Source organism: Caenorhabditis elegans, chromosome X (assembly GCF_000002985.6).
Source record: "Caenorhabditis elegans chromosome X".
Classification (NCBI taxonomy): domain Eukaryota; kingdom Metazoa; phylum Nematoda; class Chromadorea; order Rhabditida; family Rhabditidae; genus Caenorhabditis; species Caenorhabditis elegans.
Window position 1 is genome coordinate 17,316,596 of NC_003284.9, and position 22,544 is coordinate 17,339,139.

Genomic DNA, 22,544 nt, shown 5'->3' on the forward strand with positions numbered 1-22,544 from the left:
TCCCGCTGATTTTTGCTGCTTCACATTTTCGCACCTGTGATTTATTGCCGAATCAGATTATGACAAAAAGCTGAAAAAAGGCTTCTTACTAACTCAATTTGCACCTATTGATGTTTCAGGTGACACGAAAAATCAGCTTTACTTTTTTTGTGTTTATTTTCAGTTGTTTGGTGAGAAATCTAAAAAGGGCACAACACTTATGTCAGATCACGCTTCATTTTGTTTTGATTGATGCTTCATAAGTTATGCATTATAATTTACATTTATTTTTAGTGTACTCTTGTCAGCTATGGAGGGAAAAAATATATAGTTTTGTTAAGAATAGAGGGTAATCAACAATTTATTTCAGCCTCAGATCAGGTTTATGAAACCAGCCTAGTTTAGAGAGTTTAGAGTTTAGAGAGGTTAGTTTAAAGATTTTTTAATTATTCCAATTCCTTTCCCACATCTAAACACTTTAAATAAATGTCTATGAAAAAATTAACATCAGAAAACTAATACATATAATATTAAGTTCCCTGTTCCAATCCAAAATGTGACCCATCCATTGTGAATGGGGCCAGGGACCTCCTGACGTACACATGCATTTCATCTCTTTTTTCTTTTCTAGCCCTTTCGTCCCTATCCGTCTTTGCAGAATGCCATCGCCCCATCTCCTAGAAAAGTATACACCCCCTCACTGAAAAATTGATGCTCCGTGGCGCTCCACACATTCACACACACACAGAAGTTTTTTTGCGTGTACCTCTTCCGTTTTGGAAGCTCTCTTGGGAGCCGCCCGCCTGTTCGTCAAATCATTTCATGCAACTTTAGCGCGCACACACCCCAATTGTATACACAATTTTCATTTAGAAGATCGCGTGTCGTTTTTTCTTTCAAGCATTTTCCTTTCGTTTCGAGTCCGTCGATTTGTAGCAATTTTGTTCATTTGTCTGATTTTGGCTGAGTTTGCACAAATACCAAATTTAAACCTTATATTGAGATATCTAGGCCACCCGTAGTGCACAATTCCGATATTTAAAAAGAATCATTTTTGTGCATTTTTCACTCCACGAAATTTTATTTGCGCACACGCGCACACAAGCGCGCACATGTAAACCACAAAGTTCAGAGTAAACATGGAAATTCGCGAAATACCACAGGCTTGCTGCAATATGAAATAGCCTTAGGTCTCACTTTAATTTTCATTTTATTTCAAAACACAGTCGGTCATGTTATAGGTGAAAATCAATATACTTACTAAAGGTATAAATATTTACTTTTGAACTTAGATGGTGTACATTTTCATAGGTATTTGGTATCAGCTTCTTGACAAAATTGGCAGACTAACTTGGATCAGAAGTTGGCAACTCTTGGGCGAAACATTGACAAAACTTGGGCAAAACTAGCCTACTTTTGGCCCGGATTTGGAAATTCTTGAACCAAATGAGTTTTGTGGCGTTTTAAACTTGCGAAAGACTGGCCCACGTTTGATCCAATTCAGGCTCAGCTTGAGAGCGTGACCGAAACAACGTCTTGCTCAAGTCGTGTCAAGGTCAAATCAAATTTTTTTTGGACCGAACTTAGATAATAAATTCCGCCAAATGACAAGTAAAACCGCGGTCTGAACGCTCTTGTGGTTTGAGAATTGTAAATTTACTGAATTACTACCACAAATTCATATTAAAAACAATGACATATCAGTCTACCTAGCATCTTTCTCCATAAAACCCCTAAGCTCCGACGTTCTTTTATTTAGTATTTTCTTTATTGTGCCTGCATTAAAAACCTTACTTTTTTTCTGTTTCTATGCCAACACTTTCTTGCTCCGCTGCGTTTCCTTGGGAGACACCTGTTAACAAACCCCGCCCATATTTATTCTCTAGTCTGTCCGGTTTCTCTAGAAAATTCTTCTAGCTTTGTCGATCAGATTCTTTTTCCCAAAAACCAACGTCACAAAATTTCTCGAATTCTGTGTGCTTCTCTCTCCAACGCCTCTATAATTTCAGAGTGATTTGCGGGTTTGTGGCATGTGCTGAAGAGCAGTGGAGCAGTGTAGGATGTCCGAGGTATGTAATTATAGAAGTTGGAATACCAACGTTTACATTTTTTCAAATGCCTTTTTTTACAAATTCCCATGTTTTAAAATGTTTTTTTTCAGTCTATTGTTAGAAAGAAACTGAAAATTTCTGTTAAAAAACTATAAGTTCTACGTTAACTATAGACTACCTAAAGTTTTAGACTACCTAAAGTTATTTTGAGCCCATTTTTTCAAAACTAAATTACAATCATAATAAAGACTCAAAAACTGAAGTGCAAAGAAAATGAAATTTTAATGAAGTGCTCCTCGCGATGAATGAGTATATTTTTCTCACTGGGCATTGTGTTCAAATCAACTGTAGACTAAAGTGAAAACTTTGGGATACTTTGCATGTTACTAGCTCTACAATATAAACTGCATTGATTCGTCATTCATCTCATTTACAATCAAACTTTTTTCAGGATCGGGTTGAACAACACGACAAACAGCCGATGTCGGATAGCGATCCGCTGAACACCGAGAAAGAGCATGTTCTGGAAACTGAGGAGCCGGAACGAGCAGTCTCGGGTGAGCACTCTTATTTAATTTCCTCCAATATCAGTCATCTGACCTCATCGTAACTGGATATCTAAATTTTGAGAATAATGAACATCGTCATCTGACATTTGGTCTAATTATAGACGACGACTTTTGGAATATATAATTTGAAAATTACAGCAATGGACAACCGCCAGGAAAAGCTCAACTGCCTGCATGGTTTTCTTAGTCTTCGCCGAATGTTTTATCTTGTCGGATACTCAGTTGGACGATATCCACATGCTTATCTCATTGTCGCTGTCAGTAACTTTGTTTTCAAGTTTTCAATGAAACTAATCAATAGTTTTTTGCAGTTTTTGATCTCGATCAACTCATTAGGAATGTATAGGATGGTTCTCAAAGATCGCATACGCGATGGTTATACGCCGACTAACGCACCTTCTAGATATGAAACTGACGTACTTCGGTAGATTTTTAGATTTTTTTTTTTGAAATGCACAGTGCATCTAGCTTCTATATATAGCACCCCCCCCCCCCCCTCCCCGTTTAAATTGGCGATTTGGAGCTTTTCAATATGATTTTTTGAAAAATTGTCAAAAATCAGAGGGGGTGCTATAAAAGTTGCAATTTTTCCAATATTTTGACCTAATTTCCGTGATTTTAGAGATATCAACATAAATATAGGGGAGCATGGGGTTTTCAGCATTTTCTATCGAGCTGCTATAACACTATTTAAAAAAATATTTTGAAAAGCTCCAGGGGGTTCTTTAGAAATTGAGCGCACTGCACTGGGTCTGGCGCATGTTTCTTGCCTTTTTTTTGCAACTTTACGTGAAATCTGAGTTTTTGTATCTGCACCACATAGTGCGATAGCAGCGCCCGACACTTTCTGGCCTCCTCGTCGCACTATACAAAAGGCGCGAGTCGCCCCAATGCCGACGCGGCAGGCATTTTGTAAACCCTAATAATAGCTAAAAACAATTAAAAGGAAAATACTACAAAAGTTAAAAAAATTTCACTTCCGATGCTAAACTCATTCCTTCTAATTATAACACTTTTTTTTCAGGGAATTCTACAACATTTCCGGTGACCCTGCAATGACAATCATGATCTTAATGCCGAAAAATGGAACTTCTATGCATGCAAAAGCAAATCTCGATGAAGCGGAAAAACTTTCAAAGTAAGAATTTGTTCGCTTCAATTGAAATTGAAACGTAGAAACTCAGTATATTTTTAGAAACAAATATTAATATTTTAAAACTACAATCAGGTTCTTCTTCAATGAGTTCAATGCGTCACGAGATGGACGGACATTGCGCTTCAGTCAACTTTGTGAGCCCTACTGTCAAATTAACAAGGTGTTTGATCTGTATAAGGTTGGTTGGGTTTTATCTTCGTATAGTTTTATAAATGGGGCATGATAACTGAAAGCTTGAACCAATAAATAATTAAAGTTTTTGACAATCTATTATGTTCTAAAACAGTAAAATGGTGAAGCGTTACCTGAATGTATTCGCATTATAGTCTTGCTTTTTTTAAACACCTTTAATATTGTTCGTTTGAGAGTATTAGAAACATCACTTTAAAGGCACACACTATTTTTCTAAGAGAGTCTTGCTACGATCTCAGGTTTAGTGGTCGCTACAATTTCCCTAATTTCACAAATGGTTTCAATTAACATAGAAACTGAAGATTTTGAAAAATCAAATCATAAAAAGTATAGACATAAGCACAGAAACAACCATGAAAAACGTCTTTGCGTACATTTTATCAAAGGTCGTATACATATGTATTCCTTGAAATTTCCACCCGAAAAAGCTCATTCTGTTTCAGAGTGCTTATGATGAGCAATACAAACTGTTCACCACCGAGAGGCGTATTTCAAAGTCCTCGAATCTTTCGTACCCTCTTGCAACAATGAGTGGATTTGACATTCATCTTGAGAGAAGCCTGTTCGGAGTTGAGCTTAATCCGAAAACCGAGGAAAATACAACAAAACTGACAACGTCTGATATGCCTCCTCATCGGATCATCACTAATATGAAACATGTAGAGGTACGTGTACAAAAATAAATAAATAAACACTTAAACTGGTTTAATTTGAGGTGATAGTGTTCATCTTCCGCGGTGACCGGGATTCAGCGGATAAGGAAAAAGATTTGAGTAGATGGGAGCTAGATGCCTATGAATGGAGCTTGAATGAGCACAAAAGTGACATTGTAGAGGTGCAGATTGTGGGTACGGATGTGTTGGATAATGAGATGATGAAGGATGGAAGACGATTGACTCCTTTCTTTGCTGCAGGTAATTGAAACTAGATTAGGCAAACTTGATAGGCATGGCGAACTTATCTGAAAGAATCATTATCGGAGCCGCCGACATTTCACGGGTTGACTGGATTTGAAAAAATCATAGAAAAGTGCAATTTTTATCAAGAAAAAACTGTTTTTCAAAAAAAGTTAGTCGTAATCTCTAACTGTTTACCACCCATATATTTGGAAAACGTTTTTTGTTGGTGAAAGAGGATCTACGCCTATCCCAAACTACATAAAACTGCGAGCTTAATTTTTATAAACGTGTAAAATAATTGTTGATTAAGTGACATTTTTTAAACCAAATTTAAGCCTCGTTTTTATAATTTTAAACTTCCAGGTTTCGGATTTGAAATCACATTTGTTAGTCTCTGCGTGATCCTGACTGCAGTGTACCACAACTGTCTCGACCAGGGAAAATTGTAAGTACACCCTAACTAATATAGTCAATTTCTAAAATATAACGTTTTAGGTTAATCAGTCTTGGGGCAGTTTTATGTCCAATTCTTGCCATCACATCAACCTATGGAATTGTATCAATTCTTGGGATGCGAACTAATTCTTTCATGCTGGTTATGCCCTTTTTGGTTATGGGAATCGGTAAGTTTTACTTGCTTGTAAAATACTCAGATATCATTTTGTAGGAGTCGATTCGTGTTTCCTGATGATTCACAGTTGGCAAAAAGAGCGGAGAGCACAGGCAAGTGGGACTGGAAATCGATTGGGAATGGTTTATGAGTCAGTTGGCCCGTCCATCACTATTACTTCTCTAACCGATTTTTTATCGTTTGCTATCGGTGCCCTTGCTCCAACTCCAGGTAATCTTTGTAACAAGATATTTAGCTCCTTGAAAAATAATTTTGAAATTCTTTGTAGATACAGCGGTTGAAAAAAAATGTTAGAAGTGGAGTTCTGTCAGTAGGGATTCAGTCTAAATACACTTTCAGTACACTTTTGAAAAGATTTAATTTGAGATACTAACATTTTAGTACTGTAGGGAACTTTTTAAACGATTACTGACAATTACTGACAATTTGCTGATACACTCTGATGATATTTTACTTTTAAATAGATTTTTCAACTTTGTTATAGAAAAAAGATTCATAGCCAAATTAAATTTTCTTTCAACAACAAAATCCTAATTCTGACGTCATTCTCATTCTCAGAAACGCGTCTTTTCTGTATCGCCTCCTCAATCGCACTGGCTCTCACATACATTTTACAACTAGTGCTCTTTGGACCCATCTTGGCAGTGGCAACTAGATATGAGCACAAGACAACAACCACTTCAAATTGTAACTGGCGAAAATGGGTAAGGATTCGACTGGGGGATGGCATTATTTTCAGTAAAGTTGGAGAATAAAATCAATAATTTTTCTGATAGTTGATAATAATTTTTGCACCCAACAAATTTCGATTGTATAATATCACAAATCTGCAGAAAAATTTTATGGCACTTAACATTTTTTGCCAAGTTTGAGCAACTTTTATGTAACTATGGACGGAAAAAATATGAAAATAGTTCAATTGATGAAAATTGAAGAAAAAACTAACTTTTAAATAGAAGTTTATATTCAGTGGTTTTTGAGAAAGTCGCCAATTGGATTCGGTCTCCTAAAGCAATAATGTATATTAATAAACGCCTTTACTAAACTATGTGATAAAATTCTAAGATGTTTAAAGTATTTCTGAATTTAAAAGAATTGTTTCAATTTACAGCTCAAAGCATGTTGGAAGAAATGCATCAACGTCTATTGCAAAATTCTATCCAACAAGTTTTTCGCAGTCGTTGTCATGCTCGGAACAGCAATCTATTGGTACTTTGCCATCTATGGGCTCATGACAATGAAAACTCGCTTGGACGCAGTTAAAATTCTTCCAAAAGATTCACCATTGCAACGCCCAAATTTGGTGCTCACCAATCTTGTCTGGGCAAACTACCATCCCGTCACCATTCTTATAAATGCTCCATTGGATCTAGAAAACCGGCATCAAATGGATAGATATTGGAATATGGTCGATGAATTTGAAAAAATGCACAATTGCAAGGGAAAAGCTTCAACTCTTTCTTGGCTCCGTGATTATATCAAATTTTCCTATCACGGGGAACCATTCAATCTGTTCGCTTTCTTTGGTTTAATGACCCCGGAGGTTTATGAAGAAGTGGATCCATATCAGGCAAACATCACAACTGCAAAACTTCCAGAGTTTTTGAAATCTCCGTTCTTCAAACATTGGGATAGTTTTATTCACTATCACTATGAAGAGTAAGTTTTGAAGCCGCATGTTCAATTTTTCTCAAAAGTAATTAGGAAATGTTACCCTCAAAAAACTGTTCACAGACAAAAATATTGCTAAAAGTGGTGTAGTTTTCAAACATTTTTCAAATAAAATGCGTATTAATGCATGTTCATCAAAGTGCCTATGCGTACTAGCAAAATAAAAATTAGGAGAGAAAGTACGGTAAATTTCAAGTCATAAAAATTGATACAAAGTCTGAACTGGAACGCATGTTTCAATTAGTTTTGGGCATACATCCATACACTCTTTTTTGTTTTGAAAAAATCAATGTGTTTTCTCATCATTATTCAGTTGCTGAAATAATATTTTTGTGTTCTCCGAATTTACACATACAAACAAGTATAAAATCTTCTTCCAACCCCTATTTTTTTCAGAGGTGTTATCAAACTGGATCGTTTTATGATGAATGTGGCGTACGACAACACATCCTCTTGGGACACGCGTATTCAGTTGATGACAGATTGGAGAAAAGTTGCAAATAAGTGAGTTCTGGCTTATCTCGATCGTTTCATCTCTGTCATGTTCAGCTACTCTGATTTGAATGTCACCGTGTGGGAACCAAATGGAATGTTTGTCGATCAAATGCTCAGTTTGGGAAGGACGGCAACTCAGGTTAGCTGGAATTCGGAACAATAGAAACTTCATCAATTGTAATTTTTAGACTGGAATCTGGACTCTAGTCTGTATGGCTGTGGTTTGTGCAATTTTCATTCCAAATCCATGCAGTATTATCACAGCAACAGTCTCCATCGCTTCTATCACTACTGGTATTTTTCAGATGAACAATTTTCATTCACTTCCCCCTTTTCAGGCGTTATGGGATTCCTCTCGCTGTGGTCCTTCGACCTCGACCCGGTTGTCATGGCGGCGGTTTTGATGTCGATCGGACTGTCTGTTGACTTTATTGCTCACGTCGCGTACCATTTCCAGGTTAGAAGACGATTGGACAAACATCCTGATCCGCTTGCCAAACTTGTCATTGTGTTTTTATGCAGAGCCAAGTGCGGCAACAAAATTATTCCTAGTCCTAACAATTTTAATTTGAAACCAAATTTGATAAAATTTGGTCAAAACCCCCAGCTGTTGAAACATGCAGTTTTGTCCTCCAACCCTTAGATGTATCAAAAATTACAATTTCAGCTGGCTCACCGGAAGGAGATCCGAAATGGAAAAATCAAAAAGATCCCTCTCAAAGGGTCAACTGAACGCTTGGAGCACACCCTCGGAGCCGTCGCGTGGCCAATGATTCAGGCAGGAGTGTCGACGATTTGCTGCATTCTTCCGCTGCTCTTCCGCGCGGTAAGTTAATCCTCCACTCTGAGGGGAAAACGTCGATAGAGTAACCGGAAATGTTTGATCAGGTGACACAGCCTGTAACTGACGCAACCGGGAAGGTGACGTAACTTCCGGAGTAAGTATAGTAACCCTCTTGTTATGTTTTTAAGTGAGGGGAAGGAAGATGAGGTCAAGTCTTGAAGAATGTGTGAAAAAAAACTGATAAGCCTGTGGGAGACATCTAAAAACCAACTGTTAAGATTTGTAATAGATTGGAGTTGTAACAAAACTTCATCCCATTTTGCAAAAATTTCTTCGTGGGTTGAAACCTAGAGAATATGCTCGATGAGACCTATTTTTGTTAGTTATCTGAGGTGAAAATTCATTTTCGGCTAATATAAAAAAGTGGTGTATTCAGTTTTTTTACAATTATAGATGAGATTTTGAAAAATTTGAAGAGAATAACTCGCGTTGAAAAGATATTCAAGTTTCCTTTTAGGTTCAAATGGAACCATTTTTAGTCATTAGTTTCTACTCTAAAACTGAACTACATGACCTACCCCTGGAACTTCATTTTCCCAAGAACTACTCGAAATAAGAGCTTCTTGAAATCCTCTTGAAACATTTCCAACCTCCTATTGTTTTCAGAGTTATTCGCCATCTGTTTTCGTGGCCGCAATCTTTCTCGTCGTCACATTCGGAATGCTCCATGGGCTTTTGGTAAGTTCTTTTGAAGGCGAAGTTTCCTCCTTGGCCACCCCCATCAAATGTAATTAAAAGAACATTGTCCATCTTCAGATTCTGCCCACTTTCCTGGCGGCACTTCCCGAAAGCGTGACCACTGCCAACTGCTACCGCGTCTTCCTGTCGTCGTCATCGGAGCGGAGTTGCCGCTACGTGCCACGCCGCGACAGTACGAATAGCATTGAGTTGCAGAAAATGGAGAGAAAGGATTCGCTTTTGAATTAAGACTCTAAGAAAAAAGGCCATTTCCTCTTCCATTTTCAACTGTATTTTATAATTTCCCACTACGCTAGTATCTTGTCGCACAATCTTTAATTTCCTTCATTTCCACACACGTCAACAACTCATTTCAACACATATACATACACACAACATACACAATTTTCAATTCAGTGCTCCCCCTTTTTCCATTTTCCATGTGCTCCAACTAGCTTCTTCTTCTTTGACTCTTGAAAATCTTCAAAAGAAATAACAATAACTACTTCCTTTCAATTCATAGTAGCACATTCTTTATTTCATTCATATTTTTTAGCTTTAGAAAAAAAAATTTCCCAAATGCAAACATTACACAAAATTGTTATATAATCTCCATCCTGTGTTGGTTCTATGAACACGATTTAGGCTTTACCTGACTCTTTTCTGTGATCTTCTTTCCCATGCGAATTCCGGTAGACATTTTACTCAATTCATCCGATTTTTTTCGTCTCATTCTATACCATTTTCTTTGCCATCTAATTTTTCACCCGTCTAGTATAAATCTGTCTTTTTTCAAAAAAGTTTCTGAAGTTTTCGTTAAAGACAGCGTATCTTTTATAAAAGTTAAACGTTTTTTTCCAGCATTTCTACAGTAATTCTGTAATAATCCTACAGAAGTCCTATTAAGACCCTACAGTAATTTTACAGTAGCCGGACAGTAATCCTGCAAGAATACTTGAGTAATACTACAGTAAACCAGCAGTAACTTAACAGTAATCTCACAGTAATTCCACAGTAATTTTGCAGTAACAATTCAGTGCACCATTTACAGACGGAGTAAACTGTGATATGAGTTAGACGCCAACTGGAAGAGGCCCTTTTTTGTCGTCAGCTGTAGACTTCAATTTGCAAATATCTAACTGCAAAAAAAATATACATAGAAAACCATAGTAATTTTCTAGAAAAAAATTGTCGATCTCCGTAAAATGGTCGGAATGTTGCCGAAAATGATATGAATTTAAAAAAATTTCGCCGATGGTTACCGACGGGAAAAAAAAAGAAAAAAGAAATTTACCGCAAACTTCGTTTGATGTCAACTGCAAAATTATCCTGAGATTGACCATAAATTGACATCACATTTTGCTCACTTTGTCACACTTCAAGTATTTTTTAATTAAGCTTCACGGTCATAATTGTATCAATACGAATTTAAAAAAAAAGAGCAAGACATGTTGTGAATTTACATTTCATCTGTAATCTGAGCTTCAAATTTTCCCACCACATCTTTAACACTTTTGCACTCATAACAAACACGTCACGCCTTTTCAAACTAAAACGAAAAGAGAAAAAACATAAATTGTAGTGCCAATTTCATCTTGAAAAAAAGAAACAAGACGCTTCACTTAAGACCTCTTAAAACATAAACACAATAGGGTAGGAGGGGAGTAGTACTCAGTGGCCCATCATCGCCATATGCGTGTATGAATGAGAGCCCGGGCACCACAAATGTATTCAGGCGCCGCCCGTGTACTGAAGTGGTGGTAGGGAGAAAAAAGATTTGTGTGTGTATGTGTGAGAAAAACCGCTTCGTCTTCTTTTTTTCTAGAATTTTCTCTTCCTTGTTTGAAATTTATTAACTCAAGTCATAGATTAAAGAACATGTACTAAAACAAGTAATGTTTGAGCTCGCAACGAACTTTCTTGAAGATTCAAATTCAAACAATATTTGGGAAAACCCCACAAGACCGTTTTTCAAGTTAGAAAAACTGCAACGTGAGTGTTCAAATTTTTTTTGGTAAAAATCTCAGCTAGTATTTTTAATATTGTGTTTTTTGTACAAGTTGCATCTGGATAGATAAAAACCCATTTTCTATTAAATATTTAACCAAGAACTCAACATCACCATTTTTGTTGTTGTTAAAGTCATTTTTTTCAATTTTTTTTTCAAATAAGAATTCTTTTTTTGAAATAAAATCCCACACATTTGTCTGAGCTTGTTTTTTTAATATCCCACTTAAAGTTTTGAGGATTTCGCTTTTTGAAATCACATATAGAATATCTAGAATGTTGAATACGATTTTTTGGTTTAAGTATCACGAATATCTCTGAATTGTAAAATTTGGTACTATGTTCATTTGCTGTTACAGCGTTAATATTGTATTTTTAACAAAATTTATATAGAATTTTACATGTTCACATCAATTTCACACGTATTATTACCTACTTCAGTACTACTCTTCTCACGAAATTGGCCAAATTTGAACTAATGATGACCTTGCTCCAAGCGCTTTGGTTCTCACTGCCCTCTTCTCTCACTTCTTTTTCGAAAATTAGAAAAATCAAAGCGTAACTCATTTATGTGACAAACCAGGTTAGTCAAGGTGCTCCCCTACCTTTTTCTAATTCAACATGTCAGTTGCAAAAAGAAAAAGCGTACTAATACATCAGACCACGCAATTGGTCATAAGTCAGGGCCCGGCGGCGCGAAATTGAAATTGAAACCCGAATCCGAATGAGAGACCCGACCCCCACCGCCAAGGAACCAAAAATAAAATCACAATTTCAATTTTCAAGACCAGACCCCCATAAACTCACACATATTTGGCTTCTTCTTCTCCATTTTTCGAAAAACTTTCAACGACGCTTCAACCATTATTGTCTCAGCTGTCTGCGGATTTTGGCGCCTCGAAAGTGACATCCGAGAGCGCGATAATATCGGTGGTGGCGATGGAAAATGGAGACGGGAAATGAGTAGAAGTCAGATAGAGAGCGTTTGCCTTTTCGGTTTTGAACTGATTTCGCTTCACATTTTTCAGGATAGCTTGCAGTTTCTTTATTTTCAATATTTATCGCTATTAGGTACACATTTAGGTGCTACCATATTCAAATATCAATGTGAAACATTTCATAAATAAAATTGAAGTTCTTAGTTGCAGTTAAAGAATGGCGAATATCCAACTCATAACTTTATAATTCTGAAAAAAAATTTTAAAAAAATTAGGACATAAAGCATAATATTCTTAAAAATCAAACATAACGCTGTTAAAAAACCTGGAATTTTCGAATCTCTTCCGGGAAGATTTTTGTGATCACCGTGCTCTCCCAATTCTGCACTTTTCCTTTGTTTCGCGCAACTCTCCCATACAAATCCTTCCCTTTTTTCTTCTCTACCTTCATCTCCATTTTCTAGTAGTCCATCTCCACTCAGCCGTCAAAACCAGAGAGAAAAGATGCGTCAAAAGTTCTTACTAATTAGCCCGCTCTACTAGTAGTACATCACCAACCACGTCCTTGCTTATCAGTACACATGGCTCATTCACTGGAGCGTACAGACTAGTGATAGTACATGCGTATCGACCGCCGCCCCCGTCCCGCTGTTTGTTTGTTTCATATTCATTTGTGGAGCGGTCAGTGTGTTGTTCATTCTTTTTTACCAGTATCCGTTTTAATTTTGACCAAAAAAAAATCAGAAACAGGAAAAATCGTATAATTATTTCAGTTTTGGATTGGAAACTGTATGTTCCATTATTACAAAACTCCAGCTTCTTTCGCTCTCATTCCCGTATTTTCAATTTTAGTTTTCAAATTTCAAATTGATTTTATTATTCTTGGCACTTAAACTCCTGAACTTTTATAAAATTTATTATTATTATTATTTAAAAATAAAAATAAAAAACTATCAAAAATTATTTTAAAAGTATCCTAACTTTTATTGTATTTTTCAAAAATTCTAAAACATTAGTCATCGCTTCTTGTCTGTCACTTGATCTGACTTTTTTCTGCATTTCGTCAAAAAATCATTTTCAATTTTCATTTGTGAAATGGCAAATTGTTTCGTAATTTTTAATTTTTTTTTCAATTTCCAATACAGATTGACGTTCTCAGGTACATGCTTAGGTCTCAAGTTTTCTCTTATTGTTCATTATACAAGCTTCAGCTTCTAATTTTTTAACGTTATTCCAACTTTTTACTTATTGTATAAATGCTAAAAAAAACATAGAAAATCTGTATATTTTTCAAAATTCATAGAAAAAAATAGAGAACTTTAAATTAAAATAAAGAACGCGGTGTGGCAATTTTAATTGTCTCATAGTGATCTACTTTTCAAAATTTTCATGAGGATCAGAAATTGATCCCTCTAAAATCACAGTACCTGTCAAGTACCTGTAATTTGAACCTGGCGTGTGTGAAGTTACGGCAGATTTGTGGATTTATAGTATGTAGTAAACGTTTTTAAAAATTTTGTATTTACTTAACCAAAGTCCATTTTCAATATCTATATTTGGCGGTTTAGACACTTTTCTTTAAAAAAAATTTTTTGGATGGTAACAAATAAAGATGAAAATCGTTGATATTTGGGATGAAAATTAAAAACTGTCACAATTTTCGAAAATCAGCAAATTTCTGTATGTTATCCTTTTTAGCTCATCTTGGTGTTTCTGGTTTCAGCGTTAACTGTGGACAAATTGAAATGAGCGGTTGTCGGTAAATTTTCAAAAGCTGGTGGTCTCCCTTTTCCCGTGGACCTAGTTCTGACCAGAAAAAAAATCACCCATCAAACTTCCGTAACACATATATCCCCCACTTGATGCCATCAACATTTACCAAGTGCCATCCTTTTCTCACCTAATACCCCCTCCCCTCCGGTTACTTTCATACCAAGTACCTGTCATTCGCACCGTGTTGTCTTACCTCCCCACCACCATTTCGACCATTTTCCCCTCTGCTCACAGCAATCGTTCACCATGTTTGCTCTGTTTGGATAAGATACGCTCTCTTCCCGTACTCTCGCCCCCAATTCCGGTCATTCTTATCAACAAGATAAGCTGCTGTTGTTAGCTCTAATTGGTGTGTAAGTTAGTACTAAAATCGAATGTAAATACGGTTAGAATAGCATAGATGAGCTGTGAAATAGGGGGTTCTTAATACTTTTTCTAAACTGTTTTCGAAAACCTGTTTAATTTTTTTGAAGATTGTAACTTTTTTGAGTGGATGGTTTTGGGGGGGGGGGGGGGGGGTTTCACTTAAATTACTATGTATCAGTTGCTCAAATTGGTATATTTGGCCCTGTTTTTTGTTGTCTTTGAAACTCAAATTTTGGTTTATTATTTCAAAAATGCCAGAAATGTTTTGTTTATTATTTTCCAGCAGAACCTAAATTAATTTTTTTAGATTAGAAAAGGCTAAATGCTAATGAAAATCCTATGAAAATTTGTTTTTTGTATTAGAAGAAACTTCTAGTACATTATCTGCTGACTCGAAATTGATCTGAAATTTTGAAAAAACGATGCATTACGCAGAATTTTCTATCGAACATTATTATGATTTTTTGAATACCTTACACTACAGTTTTTCGAATTTTTCAAAACTTCGAACTATCACTTTCATTCAAATTCCGAATCTGCAAAACCTCTTACTCAAAAAAAAGCGGAGGCAAAAGGCTAATACTCTAATACATAAACAGAATACATTAGATATTATTAGAACTCAAAAAATTTCCAATTCATTGGGAAATGTGCATACAAATTGGGGCATAAGAACACAAAAAACCTCAGTGGCGAGCATAGGAAAGCGATGGAAAATAAATTTTTATAGCAGGGCACCATATATTTTCTCTCGATAACACCTCCAGGGGTCTCCCCCGTTACCTACCACTTCACTATTTTTCCCTATCCACCTCTAAACTACTTATATACCTTTACCACTTAGAAAACATGGAAACAAGGAGAATTTTGCCTCATTTTTCTGTTGATCTAGTGTATATAACTTACTCCTCTCAAAGTTTTGTGATGCTTCATCCTCTCACTTTTGTGCCTGTTTTATAGAACCTTGAAGAGAGTGTGGCGGGAGGGAAAATAGATCTTGAGGCGACAACATTCAAAAGAAATGTAAATAGGGGGAGAACGTTAGATGTGGGAGGAAATATTGAGCGAAAAATATATTTGAAATTTACAGGCAAAACACAGTTATAAAAATGGTGTTTTGTGGACTTTAATTTTTGGCGACTTTTTCCTTTGCATCAGAAAATTCTGTTTAATCAATCTATTTTTTGTTGATTTTGTTGATAAGTTTTTTTTCAAATTTCAAGACCTGTACTATTTGAGCACCAGATCCAAAAAAAAACTGCCGAAACCTTCAACGTGAAAGGTCTAACTTTAAATCAAACTCACTATTCAGAAAAATTATTTGAAAACTCCTTAAGTTGAGAATTTATTCTTAGAATTTCCGTTTTGTTCGAAAGAGTGAACGGAAATCAATTTCAAAAAATTTATAAAACAATTCAGAAATTTTTGAACTTTGCTAAACACAGTCAACTCTATTGACACGAATAGTCAGCTTTCCCATCCCAGGTTGACATCTAGAAATCGGGACGCCAAGATAATTTTTTCAACAGAAAATGCACTACATAAAAATTTGTGACACCAGATTAAAAACAATGAATCCACTTATTCCCACGGCTTCAGAGGACGGTCAAAAAAAGGACCACACTGATTACTCGTTTATTGAACATTGAATAATTTTTTCTCCGTTGTTTTATAAGTTCTTCCCCTTCAATATTTTTACACGCATCGTCAACGAAATGGGCCACAATGCGCACAACGTGACCCGCGTACGATTGCAATGCACATTTTATCTATTGCGATGTAACCATTGTGCTCACCGGAACATTATGCGCAAATCACGAATTAACAACACAGTTTGCTCACTTTGAGATCCCCAAAAGAACTGTTTTTTACCGGGTGTGGTAATATTTTTGCTTTTTGTATGAAGTGAACTGAAAATATATGTTTAAGGAAAGCAGTGTTGTACATTTACGCGTAGTTTTGTATTATGAAGAAAACTTAGTCCGAGTGTATACATGAATTGAACCTTTTTTTTCGAACATTTGAAGTTTTGAAATTCTGTGATTCAAAAATCTTTTTCTTAAATGGACGCAAAGGAGAAAGTTAATGATACGACCATAAAATTCAGAACATTTATGTGCTTACTCTTAACCAAGGTGCTCGCGCTCCCCTCCCGCACCGACATCATAAATTTTATGCTCTTCTCGCTCTCCCGTTTTGTCTTTACCATACGAACTGATGCATTTTCTCTCTTCTGTCTTTCCAATTTTCTTGCTTATTCTTCTCGCTTCCCAAAACATATTCCGTATTCACTCGCATACACACTCATGACCCGCACACCTGCGCGCGGCTAACAGTTCTCACCAACTCAAACTTTTTTGTCTTCTTTTTCACTTTTTTTTCGATTCCTCCTCCCCCCCACCCTTACCCAGGGACATCTGTTGTTTCACAAATGAATCACTGACCCCTCGCCAAGTTTGGTGTAGGGCTTTACTGTTATGATGACTAACAAACGGCGCACCACCAAGCTCCGACAGTTGTGTTATACAGACGAGACGACGAGACGATAACAATATTTATACACCATATAAATACGCTGATCAGTTCATTTACTCAACCTTGTTCTCGCGCGGGACCTCCCCCTCTCTTTGCGTTTCGGTCTTATTCTTTTTGTGCTCTGTTAGGGTCAGCTGGTTGTTCGTAGTTTTTATTTCCTTGTACTTCTTTAAGATGATACCAGTGTTGTTGAAATAACTTATTTTTGGGCTAGTTTTTTTTGTAGGAATCTTGTGCTAAAATCTGTACGTTTTCCCCTAAACTAGATTAGGCTAAATTCTAAAAACTAAACTTTTTGACACCTTAATTTACATGAAATTCTTGTAATTTATTCAAAATCATCTGATTTTGACTAGATTTTTTTCAATGTTCAAAGGATCTGCTTGGAACTTCGCCAAGTTAATAGCGATTGTAAAGTGCATTTTGCTCTCAAATGCTTTATTGTTCGCCGGAAACATTTTTCTTGATTTTTTTAATTCTTTCATTCCTGGAAAAAAAACTTTGAAGCTTTCAAGCACACCAACATTGTCTCAAAATCTTTTGTGCCTCAGTCAGCACTCTTTCTCCACTTTTTTGCACACCACTTTCTCTTTTCCTGATGACTCAGGTCTAAAGTTTATATATGTTCTTCCTCGCATATACTTTCTTCATACAGTTTATACATAGTTTTAGTGTGAATGATACGGCTTTTGCTCATTGCTCTTTTGAGCCTGGTGGCCACGACGACATGCGGGAGGTCAAGCATGGTCGATGATGACACATATTTTGGAATCACCACAACAGATAAACGTGAGTCATATGAAGTTTCTGAAAATTGAATTGACTTAAATTGAAGAAAAAATTGAAGAAAATTTCTCAATAACATTTGGCAGTTTGTTATTAAAATAAATCACTTTTGGAATGTTATTCAAATCACTCTAAAGGAAATTTTGAAACCATTTGATAAGCGGCAAAATATTAAAATTGAAGATGTGAGATTTCTGAAAACTGATCTTTTATTTTTTTTTCTTGATTCAAAACTTCTTACCGAGTTTTGAAAATAATAAAATTTTAAAAAGCTTCCATTATTATGGTACCATCCTTTGAAAGTGTACCGAGTATTTCATAACAATTTTGAATATTTTTTTTCTCGATTTCCCATTTTACATAAAAGTATGGAATGTTCGATTTGGAATACGGAGTCAATAAAAATGTCAGGCAATAGTTTCCGATAATATATTTTATTTGAATCACAACATTTTTGATAAATAATTGTTTGAAGTTTTTAGGATTTTAAAAATAGATTCACGAATTTGTTCAATACTTTTGTTGCTAAGTTGAAACAAACTTCAAAACTAGCATCACCATGATATATGTCTCCAAAAGTTGTCTTAATATTTTAAAACACAATTGCCACTTGAAAACCCAACAATTTTGTTCGAAACTTGAGACTCTTCAAACACTATGAAATAAAAGAAATAATAACGGTCAAGGCCGCAATTATTTTGATTTTCGGACTCGCTCTAACGGGAACTTTTGGCACTTCTTAAGGGCTGTTGACGTAAAACTTTCCGGAAACATTTATTTTGATTGAAATATTGAAAGTTCAATTTTCCAGCAACCTACACATATTGGGACTATGGACAATGCCAACATCTCTGTGAACTTCCTTGTAAATGGACAATTGTCAATATGCCAGATGATAAGAAAATGGATATGTACATGTGCTCACAGCTCAAGGTTATTAAGGTAGTGAGAAGTGATTCTGAAAAAGAACATTTTGGTTGAAGTTCTGCTTGAAATGTTATTAAAGTTGCAAAAAGATGTTAGTTTAGATTTGTGGGTTTTTTTTATAGATATAATGTTTAAAAATGCTGATTAAGAAATATGAGCATCAAGTTATTTAGTGGAAACATTTCATAACGAATCCAGTAAAATGTGCCAAAATCACTTTTCATCTGTTTCTGAGGGTCAAAAAAATATTCAGGGGTTGGTGAACAATCTTTTAAAAAGTTTGCATATTTTTATTCGTTTGTTTTCAAACTTACAACCAACGTAAAAAATTTTTAAAAATTCATTCAACACTGTCGGAACATATAGTAAAAAAGGTACTTTTCCTTTTCTACCCCGAATTTTTTTTTGGAACTTTTCCTTTGATTAAAACGCGAACTTTTCTGTATTTTAGGCTTAGTAATTCTGTTTTTTTTCCTCTACAAAAATATACCATTAAAATTTATGTGACGTCACCCCTTTATGAATACAATTTTGCAGTTTTCAATGATCCAACGGGATTTCTTACAACTAAAAAAATTATTTGTATTTTCAGGCCTCATTCATTGACAATTTGAAAAGTGGTACATTCAAAAGTGCGATCATCGTAGTTGTAGTCGTTACTATCTCCATCATGCTCTGCATCGCATGTGGCTATTACTGTTGTTGTAATAGGAAAGAAGAGGACAAATTTCCCGGAAGAGACGAGTTTCGGTAAGTTGGCATGTGTTTCAGTGTGAAAAAATTTATTTAAGACCCCATTACAGGGAGCTCGGGCCGCGGGATGAGAGGAAGGCGCTGAACAAAGGATCGGTCATCGAGGTCTAACAACTTGCACAGTTTCAAAAAATCAATTCTCAGATCTAAAATGCTTTACACATCAATCTAGTATTTTCACCACGTCATTGGTGTTTGTATCTCATGACAGCATCTTTCATTTTGACTCATTCTCTCTTGAAATATCGATTTTTACCAATTACATACGGTTCCAGTGTTTTTTTTTGTAAAGGTGGTGTAGCGCGAGAGAGGAAACAATTTAATCATTTCTTAAGTTGAAAACAATAGAAAATTTACCAAAATCTGTGAAAATACATTTTTCATATATTTCTGAAAATTCAATACATTTCAATAAGTCCAAACTAGCGCTACACCATTTGTGATAGAGTATTTGAAGAACGGACTAACGCAAAATAATAAATTCGTCATTTATTTTTTGCGCTGCTCCTTTCTGTAAATTTTCTCTCTTTAAAAAAACCCCCACTTTCTGTCATCAGACCCCCTTTTTCGTGTATGTTCCTCCCACATTTTTCTACGCAAATTACACAACTCTGGAGCATTTTTGAGTTATTTTTTCAAATTTTAGTCATTTCCTGGGTAAACAAACCTTATCCCATCATTTAATAAAACGTGATTACATCAATTTTATCAATTTTTAGGTTATCAATCAATAAAAGAACAAATGATAAGAAGAACTATTGCTTTCTGTTGGTCTCGGTTTTTTTTTGTTTTTGGACTTTTTTTAGCAGTTAAGTTTATATTATATCAGGACCTTTACAAATAAATCAGACTTACAATCCTTTTTATTTGTTTTTTTTTATTAGCTACGTAAAACTAAAAAAGTTCTGCTCTCTCAACCATTACCTAGTAAGTCTGGAGTATTCGCATCTGAAAATTCAGTACTAAATTGTCTTGAATTTGAATATGCCGACCAAATTTTGAATTGAGAAAATGATATAAACATTGGATTGAAGTTTCAAAATGGCACAGTCAGAGGTTTCAGCAAAACAATTTTTTCACAAATTTTAAATAGCCATTGAAGCTAGTTTTTTTCAGCTTCTCACAAAAGTTCCTAGTGCCTTTTTATCATTTTGTCTCCTTAATACACGATCAAAAACTCAACAGCGGACACTTTTCCTGGACGGTTTTCAGTTTTGTTGTTCATAAGTTTTATATTCAGCCTTTCCCCTTTCACTCACATTCTTCATTTTTTGCAAAAAATTTTATAGCCAAGATTTTCGCCATATTTCCCCATTTCGTTGCTTGGCAGATAATTTATAAAATTTGATAATTGCTTACATAAAATCCTTACGACTTTTTTTTTGCTTTGCACATTTTTTCCTCGTACCACCCACACCAACTATCCTATGAACATGCTTCTCGACGAAATGCTTTTACCAAAAACCACTCAACAAAACGAATCTTGTGATGATCCAATGGTTCAGTTTATGGGTAAGGAAGGGTGATTAGCACTTGAATTGTAACACGTTTGAAGTTGAAAAATTGAGATGTGAAACAGGCATTTTTAGAGATGGTATTCAAATTTTCTGCAGATTGACAAAATGCTAGTTTTAGGCTGGAACACGGTAATTTCTATAATGATCTAGTCCATTTTCCACTAATAAACTGGCAAAAATATAGCTGTGAAGGCACACGACAAGTAAGAAAAAAATTGAGCATCTGTTACTTTTTGAACATACGTCGAAACCAACGTTTTTTTGAAAATTGTCAACGCTGTGCTTAAGATTTTCTCGTTAAGGTTTCGTTGCGTTTTCAATTACAAATTTTGGGTCAAATTGAAAGACATTTATTCAGCTAACAGTGTTCGATAGAAAAATGTACGTATGACGTGGCAGTCGCGCGAAAAGCTCATGTAAAAGAGCGCTTCATGTGTTACCATACTTGTGGCCCACCCTGTAGAATATCTCTATACAAATATACAACTTCGTCTCAATTATTTTTCTTTCGCCACTAAAAAAAAATTAAAATGGTGAAAACTATGAATTTGTCAAGTTTCATTTGATCTAATAAGTTTCACTTTTTCTTGCTGTTTCCTAAAATTATAAAAAATTTCCGACATTTTCTGTCGCTGGAAAAATTGTTCCAGATGTGGGATTTGCAGACTTTTGACAGTATTAGTATGTTATTTTTTTGGAATTTTTTTTCAAAATTTTTGAGATTGTTGGGAAAAAACACTCCGAAAAGTTTTAAAACCGTTTTCTCGTTCTTGAGCATTTTTAATATTTCAAGAACTGCGTTTTGAAAAAAGTTAAGAGTTTTGAAATTATTGAACAATTCTACTGGAAACTTCATGATCGAAATTTCAGTGGGTGGGGGGATTAGTTTTGTACCTCAAATTTTTGTGATAATCAACTATAAGCATAAGTTTTCGAATAAGAAATGTATCCTTTTTGAATATTTTCGTAACTGCTGCAAAGTTAAAAATCATATATACAATTTTCAGGCATCAACATGGGCATTTGCCTCATCCTCACTGCTATAGTTGCAATTGCTGCAATCCTGGGATGCATACTCTTATTGCTTTGCGTCAAGTTTGTTACTGATCGAGATGAACGGAAGACTCAAGCTGCTCGCAATAAGATTTCTGCCAACGAAGAAAAAACTGAGAGCGGCTCAGTTACATCTGGCACCAACACAACTGCGCTGATTACTGATGAACGTGCAGCATTGACCACAATCGTTGTTGTCGATGAGAATGATATGTGATTTGATGAAATAAAATCAATTAATATTTTCTGTTGTAATTGTGAAAATGAATCAATAAGTGAACAACAATTTTTTTGTAGAATTAAGTAAAAACTTTGATGCCCAGTTTTTTAACCTGTCTGACTGCTGCTTGAACTTTGGCTCTTACTATGTAGTTATTTTAGGGCAGACTAAGATCGCCTTGAAGGCAAGGGTGCAGTGCCTATTTGGATGGCTATTAAAGGTTTCACTTCTCAGCGAATGTCGCTACAATTTTTTTCTCATTTTGCTATCCAACATTTACATAATTTTTTACAAAATTAAAAAAATAGAATGTTTGAAAGTTTTCCAATGTTCCTTCTGGATCATTTTTTGATAACCATAGTTCACTTTGAAAATGTACATATGAAAACTTTGGAACGGATTTCATTAACTTTTATATGTCTTCGAACAAAACCAATCTTTCGAAAGTACTTTCCGCGTACTTCAGCAATCAAATTTCATCAGGTGATGAGAAATATCATCTAT

The 22,544-nt window shown here is 35.3% G+C and overlaps 3 protein-coding genes and 1 non-coding gene across 5 annotated transcripts; all 4 read left to right on the forward strand.

Moving 5' to 3' along the window:
• Nucleotides 1-1,988: 1,988 nt before the first annotated feature.
• Nucleotides 1,989-9,963, forward strand: ptr-5 (SSD domain-containing protein). Its single transcript, NM_078409.9, has 20 exons — nt 1,989-2,048; nt 2,482-2,587; nt 2,738-2,856; nt 2,911-3,023; nt 3,624-3,737; nt 3,828-3,933; nt 4,391-4,612; nt 4,663-4,861; nt 5,210-5,291; nt 5,342-5,469; nt 5,514-5,687; nt 6,036-6,181; nt 6,589-7,136; nt 7,545-7,652; nt 7,698-7,782; nt 7,832-7,937; nt 7,982-8,100; nt 8,311-8,469; nt 9,094-9,165; nt 9,244-9,963. Exons 1-20 carry the CDS (start codon nt 2,040-2,042, stop codon nt 9,412-9,414), a joined length of 2,886 nt encoding a protein of 961 aa, NP_510810.3. The 5' UTR covers nt 1,989-2,039; the 3' UTR covers nt 9,415-9,963.
• On the forward strand, nt 5,854-5,874 carry 21ur-14094. The gene has a single exon (NR_072950.1).
• A 7,493-nt stretch (nt 9,964-17,456) lies between the features above and the next one.
• Nucleotides 17,457-19,990, forward strand: C53C11.5 (Protein tipE). Of its 2 annotated transcripts, none has more exons than NM_001373628.4 (4): nt 17,457-17,573; nt 18,382-18,512; nt 19,090-19,247; nt 19,289-19,990. In NM_001373628.4, exons 1-4 carry the CDS (start codon nt 17,462-17,464, stop codon nt 19,359-19,361), a joined length of 474 nt encoding a protein of 157 aa, NP_001360714.1. In that variant the 5' UTR covers nt 17,457-17,461; the 3' UTR covers nt 19,362-19,990. The 2 variants fall into 2 exon arrangements, with proteins under 2 accessions (NP_001360714.1, NP_001041230.2); NM_001047765.6 differs by having other exon boundaries at nt 19,301-19,953.
• Nucleotides 19,991-20,041: 51 nt separating this feature from the next.
• C53C11.2 (uncharacterized protein) lies at nt 20,042-22,089 on the forward strand. Its single transcript, NM_078410.4, has 2 exons — nt 20,042-20,762; nt 21,775-22,089. Exons 1-2 carry the CDS (start codon nt 20,684-20,686, stop codon nt 22,035-22,037), a joined length of 342 nt encoding a protein of 113 aa, NP_510811.1. The 5' UTR covers nt 20,042-20,683; the 3' UTR covers nt 22,038-22,089.
• The last annotated feature ends 455 nt before the right edge of the window (nt 22,090-22,544 follow it).

Excerpts from the sequence above, each read along its gene's own strand:
- ptr-5 (NM_078409.9), top strand. Across the intron at positions 2,588-2,737 it reads GCCGGAACGAGCAGTCTCGG|CAATGGACAACCGCCAGGAA; the intron begins GTGAGCACTCTT and ends TGAAAATTACAG. Across the intron at positions 5,470-5,513 it reads CTTTTTGGTTATGGGAATCG|GAGTCGATTCGTGTTTCCTG; the intron begins GTAAGTTTTACT and ends ATCATTTTGTAG.
- C53C11.5 (NM_001373628.4), top strand. The coding sequence starts at position 17,462 with ATGATACGGCTTTTGCTCATTGCTCTTTTGAGCCTGGTGGCCACGACG. Across the intron at positions 17,574-18,381 it reads AATCACCACAACAGATAAAC|CAACCTACACATATTGGGAC; the intron begins GTGAGTCATATG and ends TCAATTTTCCAG. Across the intron at positions 18,513-19,089 it reads CACAGCTCAAGGTTATTAAG|GCCTCATTCATTGACAATTT; the intron begins GTAGTGAGAAGT and ends TTGTATTTTCAG.
- C53C11.2 (NM_078410.4), top strand. The coding sequence starts at position 20,684 with ATGCTTCTCGACGAAATGCTTTTACCAAAAACCACTCAACAAAACGAA. Across the intron at positions 20,763-21,774 it reads TCCAATGGTTCAGTTTATGG|GCATCAACATGGGCATTTGC; the intron begins GTAAGGAAGGGT and ends TACAATTTTCAG.